The sequence below is a fragment of the Monodon monoceros genome, unplaced genomic scaffold (assembly GCF_005190385.1).
Source record: "Monodon monoceros isolate NGI ecotype Baffin Bay Population unplaced genomic scaffold, NGI_Narwhal_1 Super_Scaffold_2, whole genome shotgun sequence".
Classification (NCBI taxonomy): Eukaryota; Metazoa; Chordata; class Mammalia; order Artiodactyla; family Monodontidae; genus Monodon; species Monodon monoceros.
The window spans coordinates 84004202-84016292 of record NW_021703776.1 but is presented as its reverse complement, the minus strand read 5'-3'; the positions used below and the strand labels follow the sequence as shown (position 1 = coordinate 84016292).

The window sequence follows — 12091 nt, the reverse complement described above, 5'->3', positions numbered from 1 at the left end:
TATCTCGAGCCTTGAGCTCCCCCAGTTCCTTCAACGGACATGCATAAAGAGCCACTGTCCCCACTTGTCATAGTGTTTCCTTTGCTTTTGGAAGATGGTGCTTTCTGATATCTACCACTTATGGGCCTTGCTAGGCACTTTCCACATGGTATTTAACTGACTCCCCCAGTGGCTGCACTGGGTTCAATTTCTGCTCTGCTCATGACACTTCCATTACGATGTACTTCTGCTAAGCTTCCTCTACATTCCCAGTTCTCCCCATTACATTGCTGTGAGTTTCAATACAGGTTCTGGGTATTCCAGTTGTTTTTGGCTAAACTTACAAGGAATTGGGAGTTGTGGGTTTTCTTTGGCTTCTGGTTTTGCTGAATATGTGACTTGTGTTTTTTTAAAATCTTTTTGTTTGGTTCTCATTGTTCCTGAAAGATCACACAAAGCAACACCATGGAAAGCTTCAGAACTAAGCTGCCACTGTGTCCTTAGGAAATACAAATGTCTTTGAATTTTAAGTTTTTTAATATGTTAAAATTCAAAATGGCAAAGTAACTTTTAACCATATCTTCAGGCCTCTAACTTTCTCACGTTCCTCTCAAATTTGAATGTTAAGTGTCAAATCTTAAAGTGTCACAAACAACTCCAAGTAATTTTTGGAGTAGGTTCCAACTTATAACTTTATTTTCATGAAACAGAACAGAAAATGGAGGCTTATACATTGTGTTAATTGTTCAAGGTCACAGAAGCAGCTGGTGGCTGAATTAGCACTGAAATCCTGGCTTCTTCACCCCTAGTGTTCTGTTAATAACAACTAATGAGTTGAAAACCAAGCATTATTGAACCTAGGCTTCAGGGAACATTCTGTTTTACCAAAGTCAAGAGAAACAAAGGCCCCCACACAAGGACAGCATATGTGCTATACTCAGACTACCCCTAAATTATTCTTTTTTTCAACCTGTAAAAACATAAGCCTCTTTTGGAAAAGAAATTTGTAACCAGTTGGAGGCAAGAAAATGAACTGTTTCCCTAACAACGTTATCTGCTGATGTTCTGTTTTTAAAAGATCAGAAGAAGTTTAACTTTTTTGGGAGTTCTTATTTTCCACATGAACAACACTGAGGATGTCAGCAGAGAAGTGCAAAGCTTTACAGAGCTCGGTTACGTGCAGCCAGCACAAGTTCCAAATTCAATCTAGGGAGTACTCTGAAGACTAATGTTTTTGATTTTCCACCCACCACATACTCAATAGACATATAAGCCACTCCTCTTTTCCTTACCATTCTATTAAAACTACTTGTTAGTATAAATATGGCAGGAGGAAAGTTTTAAAGCAAAGAATTAACAAAAACTGGTAAAGAAACAATAAATAAAGACTTGGGTTTTAATGCCTAGATATTAAGCATAAGCTAGATTCTGTCATAAATTCTAGCACCACTCCCCATTTCTCAAGTAATACATAATGCTTTGTTCATCAATAGTGTTACAGATTTTTTAAAAGTCTTTTTCTTCCCCATACTCCAAAAACCTTTGGATATGGGTTAAGCCAAGCAAAACTGCCTACAGAATTCAAAGTGGCTACTCTTTTGTTTGAGGTAGTACTGACCTGTACTGAACTGATATAAAATAAGTTTTCAAAGACAGATAACAACGATAATGGGGATGATGATATGACAGCTACATACATATTCATATTTAAATGGTTTAAGAGATTGCTGTATAAAGTCTTCTTGTCTACAACATCATTCTATGACTTCTATTGGTGCTGAATTTAAACTTCATCTAGTACACGCCAAATTCTTATCTGTTTTATACTGAGTTTGTGATTATATACAAAAGTAAATATATTTCACTCGCATTGGAAGAAAAACTCTACATTTCCAATTCTTGAACTCATTATAAAATAATTTAAAATTTTCCAGGAATGTAGAATAAAAAGTTTTAAAAGGGCAAGTTGTTATTGGTATGATTTATGAATATCATAAAACTAAATCTGTTTTTCCTAATATGTATTGCTCCATCTACTCTCTATAAATTTTTTATAAATTAACAACTGTGTTTTGAGATCTTAGTATTTTATTCTGCACCAAACAAGAGAAAATAACTTTTAAAGAATAACTTTATATCTACTGAAACAGTAATTCTTTTTATTATCTGTCATAGGTATTTGTAGTAGAAACCACCAATAGAAAACTCAGCATAACATGTGAAATAAACTCTAAGAGCAACAGTCACTGAGCACTAATTAATTCCACCATACAGTTATCTGTGCACCAAACCTGATGATCAAACACCAGTTTCGGTCCTCCATCAGCAGCAGTATCCTCACTGAGTAACATCCATGTGTTTGTGTCAATGTCATAACGATAGAAATCACTTTTCAGAGATTTGCTGTTCCTCACAGAGGAATCCAAATAACGCCCCAGTGTGTAGATTTGCCTTCGTTGAATGTCAATGCACATTTTATGACATGATCTAGCACTAGGACCATTCTGTGGAGAGCAAAAAAAAGAATGAAAAGAAAAAAATTCGAAGAATAACAGAAGACAAAATTAAATGCCCTATTTTGTTTACTTTCACGAAAAGGGTTTGCTCAGAATCTTGTATCAAGTCCAACTATTATATATGTCCAATACTAGGCTTAAATCTCTAGGGGAAAATAAAAGAAGCAGTAGGAGACACAAATCTTACTTAGAAAAGCTTAAACTCTACCAGGAAAGATGAGATGAACTATTCTCTATTCTATGGCACTCTGTTTATAACACTTATATGGCTTTTACTATATACTCCATTACATTTTAGTCATTTGTGTATAGACCTTAATTCTTTTGTACATGTCAATCTACTTAAAGACACATTTGGTTTTTCAAAATATTTTTGTATGCTTCATCAGAATCTAGCATAAAACAGGCACTCCAAGAATATTTAGAATTTCATAATTGGTAGGAACCTTAATAAAAGTGTAGTTTAATGATCTCCTTTTAAAGATGAGGAGATATAAGCTCAAAGAGGAATGATATCATCCTGAAAGCTAGTAAACTAGTGACAGAAGCAGAATGAGAATCCAAGTCTTGACTTCTTCATCCAGCCTTTACATTATATAAAATTGACTCTCCTGACAATAAATGACTCAGCTGCATTAAACAACTAGGGAACAAAATGAAGAACAATATATTATCAATAAAAATTAATTAGTTGAGATCACTTGTATCACAGGACAGAATAAAAGGTAAAAAAAAGAAAACAAACAACAAAAAACTGTAGTATAAGGCCCAAAAAAGGAGTTCATGAAAAAATAAAAAAAAGGAACTTCAATTGGGTAGGACTGGATTATCTGAAAGAGGGAAAAGGAAAGTGAACTAATATTTGTTAAATATCTACTAAATTCTGTCTATATTATTACTATGTATGTGTGTATATATTTCATTTATCCTTGTAACAACTCCATAAAGAAATAATACCACCATTTCACAAAGTCTAAGTAATCTGTCTATAGTCACAAAACTAAGATAGAGAATCTAAGCCCCAGTGTAACCAAGCCAAACACTGTGTTCTTTCCACTCTTCCAGATTGTTTTCTCCCGAAGATAAGAGAAACAAAAGCAAAAATACACTAAATACAACATGTGGGGTTATGACTGAGATAAAGAATTCCTGCCACAGAAATAACAGAGTTGAAGTATAAGGTAGAAACAGAAAGCCTGTGAATGACTGACAGGAGAACTGAATGTAATCTTGCAAGCATTAAAAAATTATTATAGGTTTCTAGAGAAGGATATAAAATAAAAAAGCAGTATTATAGGAAGAGTAATCCAGCATTATTTAGATTAAATGAAGGAATAAAAATATTAGACAGGAAGAACAGTTTGACATTAGTGTTATTAATCCAGATATTAAGTTGATTTAAATCTGCAATTTAGTGTTCACACTAATTACTATTTTAAAAATTATTTTTAGAGATTTTTGTGAAGGGAAATCTTCAGCAGATAAGGTAGAAATGTTACTTAAAGAATTTCCGCTCCAGCTGCCATCTTGCGTCCCTGTGTGTGTGCTCCTAACCTCAGCTGGTCTGCCCGAGAACCCCTAAGTGCCAACCCTAGTCCCCTACACGGCCACATTTCCACTGCAACAAGATGAAAGAAACTATCATGAACCAGGAGAAACCTCGCCAAACTGCAGGCACAAATGCACAGTGGTGGGAAAGGAACTGCTTGCAGAAAGAAGGTGGTTCATAGAACAGCCACAGCAGACGACAAAAAACTTCAGTTCTCCTTAAAGAAGTTACGGGTAAACAATATCTCTGGTATTGAAGAAGTGAATATGTTCACAAACGAAGGGACAGTCATCCACTTTAACAACCCTAAAGTTCAGGCATCTCTGGGAGCAAACATTTTCACCATTACAGGCCATGCTGAGACAAAGCAGCTGACAGAAATGCTACCCAGCACCTTAAACCACCTTGGTGCAGACAGTCCGACCAGTTTAAGGAGACTGGCTGAAGCTCTGCCCAAATAACCTGTGGATGGAAAAGCACCACTTGCCACTGGAGAGGATGACGATGATGAAGTTCCAGATCTTGTGGAGAATTTTGATGAGGCTTCCAAGAATGAAGCAAACTGAACTGAGTTAACTTCTGAAGAAGATAAATCTTGAAGAAGTTACTGGGAGCTGCTATTTTATATGACTGCTTTTTAAAATTTTGTTTATGGATCTGATAAAATCTAGATCTCTAATATTTTTAAGCCCAAGCCCCCGGACACTGTGGCTCTTTTCGGTTTTTGCTTATATACAATTCATTCTTTGCAGCTAATTAAGCTGAAGAAGCCTGGGAATAAAGCTTAAAAAAGGTTAATAAAGTTCTTTGCTTAGTAAAAGAAAGAAAGAAAGAAAGAATTTCCTCTGTAATTAAATAATCTGAAAAACAAGTATCAGGTAAGATATAATGTATCGATGCCATATTTCCTAGAGTGTAAAATCTGAAGTTTTAATAGGAGAATAACAGAATTTCTTGCTTTGGCTTAATTAGCACAAGTGCTATTAAAATGATGAGCAAATTACTTCCTAACTAAGGAGAAAAAAGGGAATAAAGATAAGGCTAGAAACCAAGAGACTACAGAACAGACAAAAAAATAGAGAAAATTAATAAAGTTTTTTTTGAAACATTCATAGAATTATAAACCACTAGCAAGACTAATTTTTTTTTAAAGGGAGAAAATACAAATTGCCAGTATCAGAAATGAAAGCAATACTATCAATAGAAATTAAAAACAAAATAAGGAACTATCATCGAAAAACATAGTAAAATTTGACCATGTAGATAAAATGGACATATTCCTTGGAAAAAATATAACTTATTAAAATTGACACAAGATGAAAGAGAAAATCTGAAAACTTGGATTCATAATTTTAAATCTTTCCACAAAGAGAAGGCCAGCCACAGATGCCTACACTCGTAAAATTTATCAAATACTTAAGGAAAAAATAGTATCAATTTTACACAAAATTTTTCAGAAAACAGAGGAAGAAAAAGACCTCCTTTTTTAAAACTTGTATTCTATTCATTCCTAACTTACGTATTTTATGAGGAAAACATAACACTGAAACCAAATAACAATATTACAAAGGAGGAAGAGCAGAAGTAACATACAGGTAGCTAGTATATCTCATGAATACAGAAATAAAACTAATCTTTAACAAGACATCAAATAGAATACAGCAATATATAAGAATAATATTTCATAACTACAAGGGTTTTATTTCACAAATGCAAAGTCAATTTTACATTTGAAAATCAATCAAGGTAATTTTCCACATTGAAAGAGTAAAGGGGGAATTCCCTGGTGGTCCAGTAGTTAGGACTCTGTGCTTTCACTGCTGGGGCCTGGGTTCAATACCTGGTCAGGGAACTAAGATCCTGCAAGCCGTGTGGCGTGGCCAAAAAAAAAAAGTAAAAGAATAAAGGGGAAAAATACACAATCTTATCAATAAATATATTGTAGAACAAGCACTTGATAAACCCAACAAATATGCATCAGGAAGAACTCACAGCAAACTAGGAATAGAAATGAACTTCCTCAATCTGATAAAGAATGTATGAAAATCCTAAGTCTAATTTTCCCTTTAATGGTGAAATACAGAATGCTTTCCTGCTAAGACGTGAAACAAAATAAGGATGTCTATTCTCATCTCTTCTATTTAATACTGTACTGGAAGTCCAAATCAGTGCAATAAGGCATTAAAAAATAAAATTAAAAGTTATGACAGAAAAAGAGAGTGGAAAGAAAGAAGTTAAAATTGTCTCTATTCAGAGATGACAGGACTATTTGTTTAAAACATCCTAAGAAATCAACATATAACAGAAGAGAAACCGTTAGAAATAATAAATGGACTTAGAAAAGTGACATGATACAAACAAGTTGAAAATTAAAAATGTTTAAGTTTCATTTACAGTAGCATGGAAAAACAAAATACACTGGGATCCATTTAATAAAAATAAAAAGGACCTCTAATCTGCAAACTCCGAGTGCTGGGAGGTAATGAATAAGACTGAAATAAATGGAAATTTAACCCTGTTCATGGATTAGAAGGCTCAGTATCATTAAGACATCAATTATCTCCAAATTGATTTATAGACTGAATACATTTCCAATCATAAGTCCAACAGTTTTAGAAACTGACAATATGATTCTAAAATTTATATGAAGATGTAAAGGACCTAGAAGAGTCAAAATAATTTTTAAAAAGAAGAACGAAAGTCTCTTACATTACTTGACCTGAAGGAGTGTCATACTGGAATATGAATAGACCAAAAGATCATGGAGCAGATTAGAGTGTCCAAAGAGAGACATATACTTATATGCTCAATTGATTTTTGAGAAAGGTGCCAAAGCAGTTCAACAGGGAAAGAAGACAGGGAGCGACCAGAACTCTCATAAATTTCTGGAAGGAATATAAAATAGTTCAACCACTTTGGGAAAAGCTTTAACAGTTTCATCAATGGATGCTAGAAGGGCAAAAGTTTGATGAGTAACAGAATATTTTCATAGTCTCAAAATGTCTCCTCACAAATTACTTATTAATATGGAGTGGGAAATCTGGTGAGCACCCTTCTTAACCAAGTGATCAAAGCTAACATCAGACAAACTGACATGATGTGCCTGTCTCCTGACAGGACATACTTAGGAGGACCCGATGTCCTCCACATGGCATTCCTGCTAAAAATGCTTAACCTATATCCTATCCTGGGGAAACATCAGACAGATCAAATTGAAGGATAGTCTACAAAACAATTGCCCTGTATTCTTCAAAAATGCCAAGGTCAAGAAAGACAAAGAGAAGTCAAGGAACTGTTCCAGACTAAAGGACACTAAAGAAACATGACACTGAAATATACTGCATGATCATGAATTGAGTCCTGGGTCAGGGATAGAGGTTGGGGGTAACAGTAAGATACCTATAAAGGACATTACTAAGGCATTATTTGGGTAACTGTTTATATGTGAAAAGGGAATGTGGATTAAAGCAGCAGTTCTCAGTGCAGTCTGGGGTCTTTAGGGAATCTACAAAGTTATTTTCATAACAATACTAAGATTAAAAAATGTGTCTTTTCACTCTTACTCTCTTATAAGTGTATGTGATATTTTCCAGAGGCTACATGACTTTTGATATAACAACAGACTGAATGCAGAAGCAGATATGAATCTTGCTGCCTTCTATTAAGTCACAATTAAAGAAGTTTAGAAAACTATAAAACAGTGCTACTTGATATATGATGGTTGTCTCAAGGAAAAGCATTTTATGCAATTGTTTGAGCTGCAAGCTGACGTAGCTGCTTTTTCCAGGAAACATGATATTTACTCAAAAGAAAACTAACAATCCAAGTATGGTTATTCAGACATTTTCTGAAAAATAAATGAAGTAAGTATGTTATCCTTGAAGAAAAACAACTGATAAAATTTGTTGCCAATAATAAAATGCACATTTTTAAGCAAATTTAGAATTTTAGAAAACTTCTACCTGACACTGCGATCTTGACACCTTCCCAACACTTAAAAGATGTTTCTAATGAGAGTGATCATATGTGGTTTGGGGGATATTGTAAAATAATATGTCAACATTTGAAGACCTGCATAACTCAGGGAACCAATATTTTTCAGGTGACCAACACACTGAGCAAAAAATCAAGCATGGGTAAAAGATCCATTCAAAGAGCAACACAGATCAGTGGATTTTAATGTAACAGAATTACAAAACATTAGCTGATATGGTTTCAGAGACTACAGTGCAATTATTTTTAAGAAGCAAACAACAACTTGTCAATTTGGGGTATAAGATCAAAAAAGTACATGTGCTATTATATAAAAAGGCTACTATTAAAATAATAGTTTCCTTTCCAAGGATGTATCAATGTGAGGTCCAATCTTCTTCATATATCTCACATAAAACAACATGTTGCAAAAGATTAAATGCAAAAGCACATATGAGAATCTAGCTGTCTTCCACTAAGCTAGATATTAAAGAGATTTATAAAAATGCAAAATTAAAAATACAATTTGTCTTGAACTGATAAAAACTTACATGCATATCTACATGAACATTTAAAATAATTATTCTAAAAACTGAGCCATTCTATTGTCTTTCAATCTACTACATGAGCTATTAGATACATTATTTAGTCTAAGTAAATTAAAGTGAATTAAATTAATTTTGGTTTTTCTGTGTGATTCGATATTTTTATAGATTATACTCCATTTAAAGTGAGTATCAAATAACGGTTGTATTTCCCTGTGCTGTACAATATATCCTTGTTGCTTAATTATTTTATACATAGTAATTTTGCTTTTTAATTGCATATCATACTTTTAAAGCATATGCACTGGGGTATCATCAAACAATAAAACTTGTACTTACTGGTGTAAAAAACAAAATGAAACTCTGTTCAATTTTGGAAGGAATGAGCATTTTGCTGGAGCCATATATCCTCATTCACTTCACTGCTGGATCAACAAAAGATTTTTAGGTGTTTAAATGAAGAAAGTAGTAATAAATTATAATAAATCTGAATTCCAGTACTGGATCACCACTTTACTTATCTCTATGGACTTCAAAATAACAGAAAAAAAGTATTCTCATCAAAATAATTTCTGTATGTTCCCAGTACTAGTTTTAAATAATTATTAATTGCATTCTAAATATAACTTAGAATATTACATTAACATTACTTTTGAGGACCCCTGTAATCCATCGCCCCTTCCTGCCAAAACAGCCACTCTCCTGGATTTTGTATTTGTCATTCCTTTGCTTTTCTCCAGCATTAATTTTTTATTTAACTTATCTGAACTATTTACTCACTAAGGAGTAAGCATATGATCCATGCCTTAAGGAATTCAGAGTCTCCATAGGGAAACAGAAATGTAAACCAATTATAGTAACCCATTCAAGGAATGTAAGGGGTTAAGTGTTCACACCTAAGGAAGCTTCTAATTCTGGTTAGGGAAGTCAAGAAAGGCTTCAGAGGAACTGAAGTCTGAACTGTGTTTAAAGAGTAAGTAGGCATACACTACATAAAAGCTGGGTGCACGGGAGGAGCAGCCTCTGTTAATTCCAAACTGGGAAAACACTATTACAAAGAACACAGGTGAGAACGTTGAATAATTCTAGCAACTATAAGTATAGCTAGCACATAAAGTCAAAAAATGAGGCTAGAAAAGTAGATGGGGACCAAATTATGATGAGAAATTTGAAGTTTTTACTCTAATCAAAAGGAACTAAGGTAGATAAACTTCATTGTTGTTGCTGTTATTACTCACACTTCCCTGTATCTATGCCCTTGGATAGTGCTGCCCATCACCCAATAACTGTGGATTTGGTCACATGACTTCTTTTGGGAAAATGGGACAATAATATATCTAATTGAGCGCTCATGTCTACTTCATCCTCCTTGCAGCCCTGCCCCTAAACGAGAACAAGACTCATGCTAGCCAACAGGAAGGTGAGTGGCTATGTAGAACAGAGCCAAGTTGTCTCGGAAGCTAATCTAGACTAGCTGACAGTCAGCTGACTCCCAGCACATGAGTGAGCCCAACCAATCTACAGACTTGTGAACAAAATAAATGCTTATTACTATATGCCACTAAAGTTTTGTGGGTGCTTGTAATGTAATATATGGAATGCAGTAGATAACAGAAACAGGGACTGAAGCTAACCATAGGGTTTAAGCAGAGGTGTCACATGGCCAAATGTTTTTTTTTTTTTAAAGACTGTGCTAATGAATGAACAATAGACCTGGAGATCAACAATGGAAGCAAAAACGTTTAAGAAAGAAACCACAAAGTTGGAATTAGTGCCAAAAGGAATAGAGAGGAAGAAACATCTGAAACGCAATACTGAGTGCTAGAACCGGTGGAACTTTAGGCCCTAATTAGATACCCTCAATGAAGAAGGAGGAGGATTTCAGGATGAACTGTAGGCTTCTTGCAAGAATAATTACAAATACAACTAACTAAGATTTAAAATAGTTTAAGAGAAATCAGATATGTATTCTTTTAAGATCTGTCTTTATTTTTGTTGAGGATAAAAATAATCATTTCAGAAAATGGTACTTTAATATTGAAAAGGCAAAGGCCATTTTCACAGGGATAATAAATAGAAATCAGAATTTTAAGATCTCTTTAAAAAGATAAAAACTACCCAAATGATTAACAAAGGAACACACCAAGTAAACAAGAATCTAATTTCCTAAGATTAAAGACATAGCACCAGATTTTAAAAAAATGGTCTTCCTACATTAAAATCAGTGGTTTTGAATTAGGTCTTTTCCTCCCCTTTTCATTTGCTGCTACTACTGTTTTGTTTTAGTTTATTTTTCACCTTGTAATCTGAAATTGCTTAGAGGGAAAAGTACAATAAAAAATTCTATAATGATTAAAAAAATAATATATGAATATGTGCTTTATATCAGGGTATAATTAATTATGCACTTATATAATTCAAAAAATTAAATAAAAGAATGCCATAAATCCAAGACATCCTATTCACTATGGAAAAGCTTTATGTATATATGTATCAATAGACAGACTCACACATGAATACATACATACAAGTTTAGTTAAAAATAAAATACACATCATTTGTGAAAACTGATAAGATAGTCAAATAGTGAGGGGCCAAAATAGTAAGATAGTGAGGAACCAAAAGCACATTTTTCCAGAGGAAATAAAAATAAGATAAATGTTCAAAATAAGAGTAGAGGTGACAAGAACATAAGAAAAATAATAGTTACACAGTTACATTTTAACTAAAGTGGTTAAAAACTAAATTACATTAGATACCCATTTCTATTTATCTCTATAAAATAGATTTGTTCATGTACCAATAGTTGAAGAACCAGGTATAGAAGCTGGAATGCAAGAATACTTAAACCAAACTTGTCACCACAAATTCTTCTGCTATCACTGCTGATAGACATTTACAAAGAATACAAATCATTCAGAAAAAGAAGTGTACGACCACACCCCTAACGTAATACACATGGATGAAAAGTCTGAGAACTTGCCTCTTTCTCAGTGTCTCTAGAGATACATGTCCATTGGTTCTCTTTCACACTGTACGCCCAGAAGTCAGCAAGATCTTGTGTTCCATCCCAGCCACCAAACAAATAAACAGTCTCTGTGAAAATTAGAAAAATATGTGCAAAAAAAATAAACTTAAGAACAAAATTTAAGTATAGGCACCCAGATCAAGCCATTGCTTCTAAGATCATTTAAGAAGGTACATCTAAGTAAACTTAAAAATGAGATTTTTAAACTGGTTAACATTCCAAAATAAATACTAGTATTTCCTAAATATAGGCATACGGAAGGGCTGCTGCAGAACCACTATCTTGAGAGATTTATAAATACAAAGGTAACTAGGAGGCATCCCCTAAGATTCAGATTCCATAGGTCCTCAGTGGGTAAAAAGAGTCAGTACTTTTTAAAGTGTCCAGGGGGAATCCTGATGTGCAGCCAGTTTAGGAGTTTCTGTGTCAGGCCACAAAAAATTTACATTTACCAGCTTCTTAACAAAGCAGCTTCAGATAGTTAAAAAAAAAAAGGGGGGGG

At 33.8% G+C, this 12091-nt stretch overlaps 1 protein-coding gene and 1 pseudogene across 3 annotated transcripts in view; one reads left to right on the top strand and one right to left on the bottom strand.

The window, feature by feature from the left end:
* MKLN1 (muskelin 1) overlaps positions 1–12091 on the bottom strand; it is a 178691-nt gene that overhangs the window by 56568 nt on the left and 110032 nt on the right. For all 3 annotated transcript variants that reach the window (XM_029233749.1, XM_029233750.1, XM_029233751.1), the window contains exons 9-10: positions 11545–11657; positions 2271–2483 (exon numbers count right to left, since the gene is read on the bottom strand). In XM_029233749.1, coding sequence (XP_029089582.1) covers positions 2271–2483; positions 11545–11657 — 326 coding nt within the window. The remainder of the gene's footprint in view (positions 1–2270; positions 2484–11544; positions 11658–12091) is intronic.
* Positions 4022–4765, top strand: LOC114901686 (annotated as a pseudogene).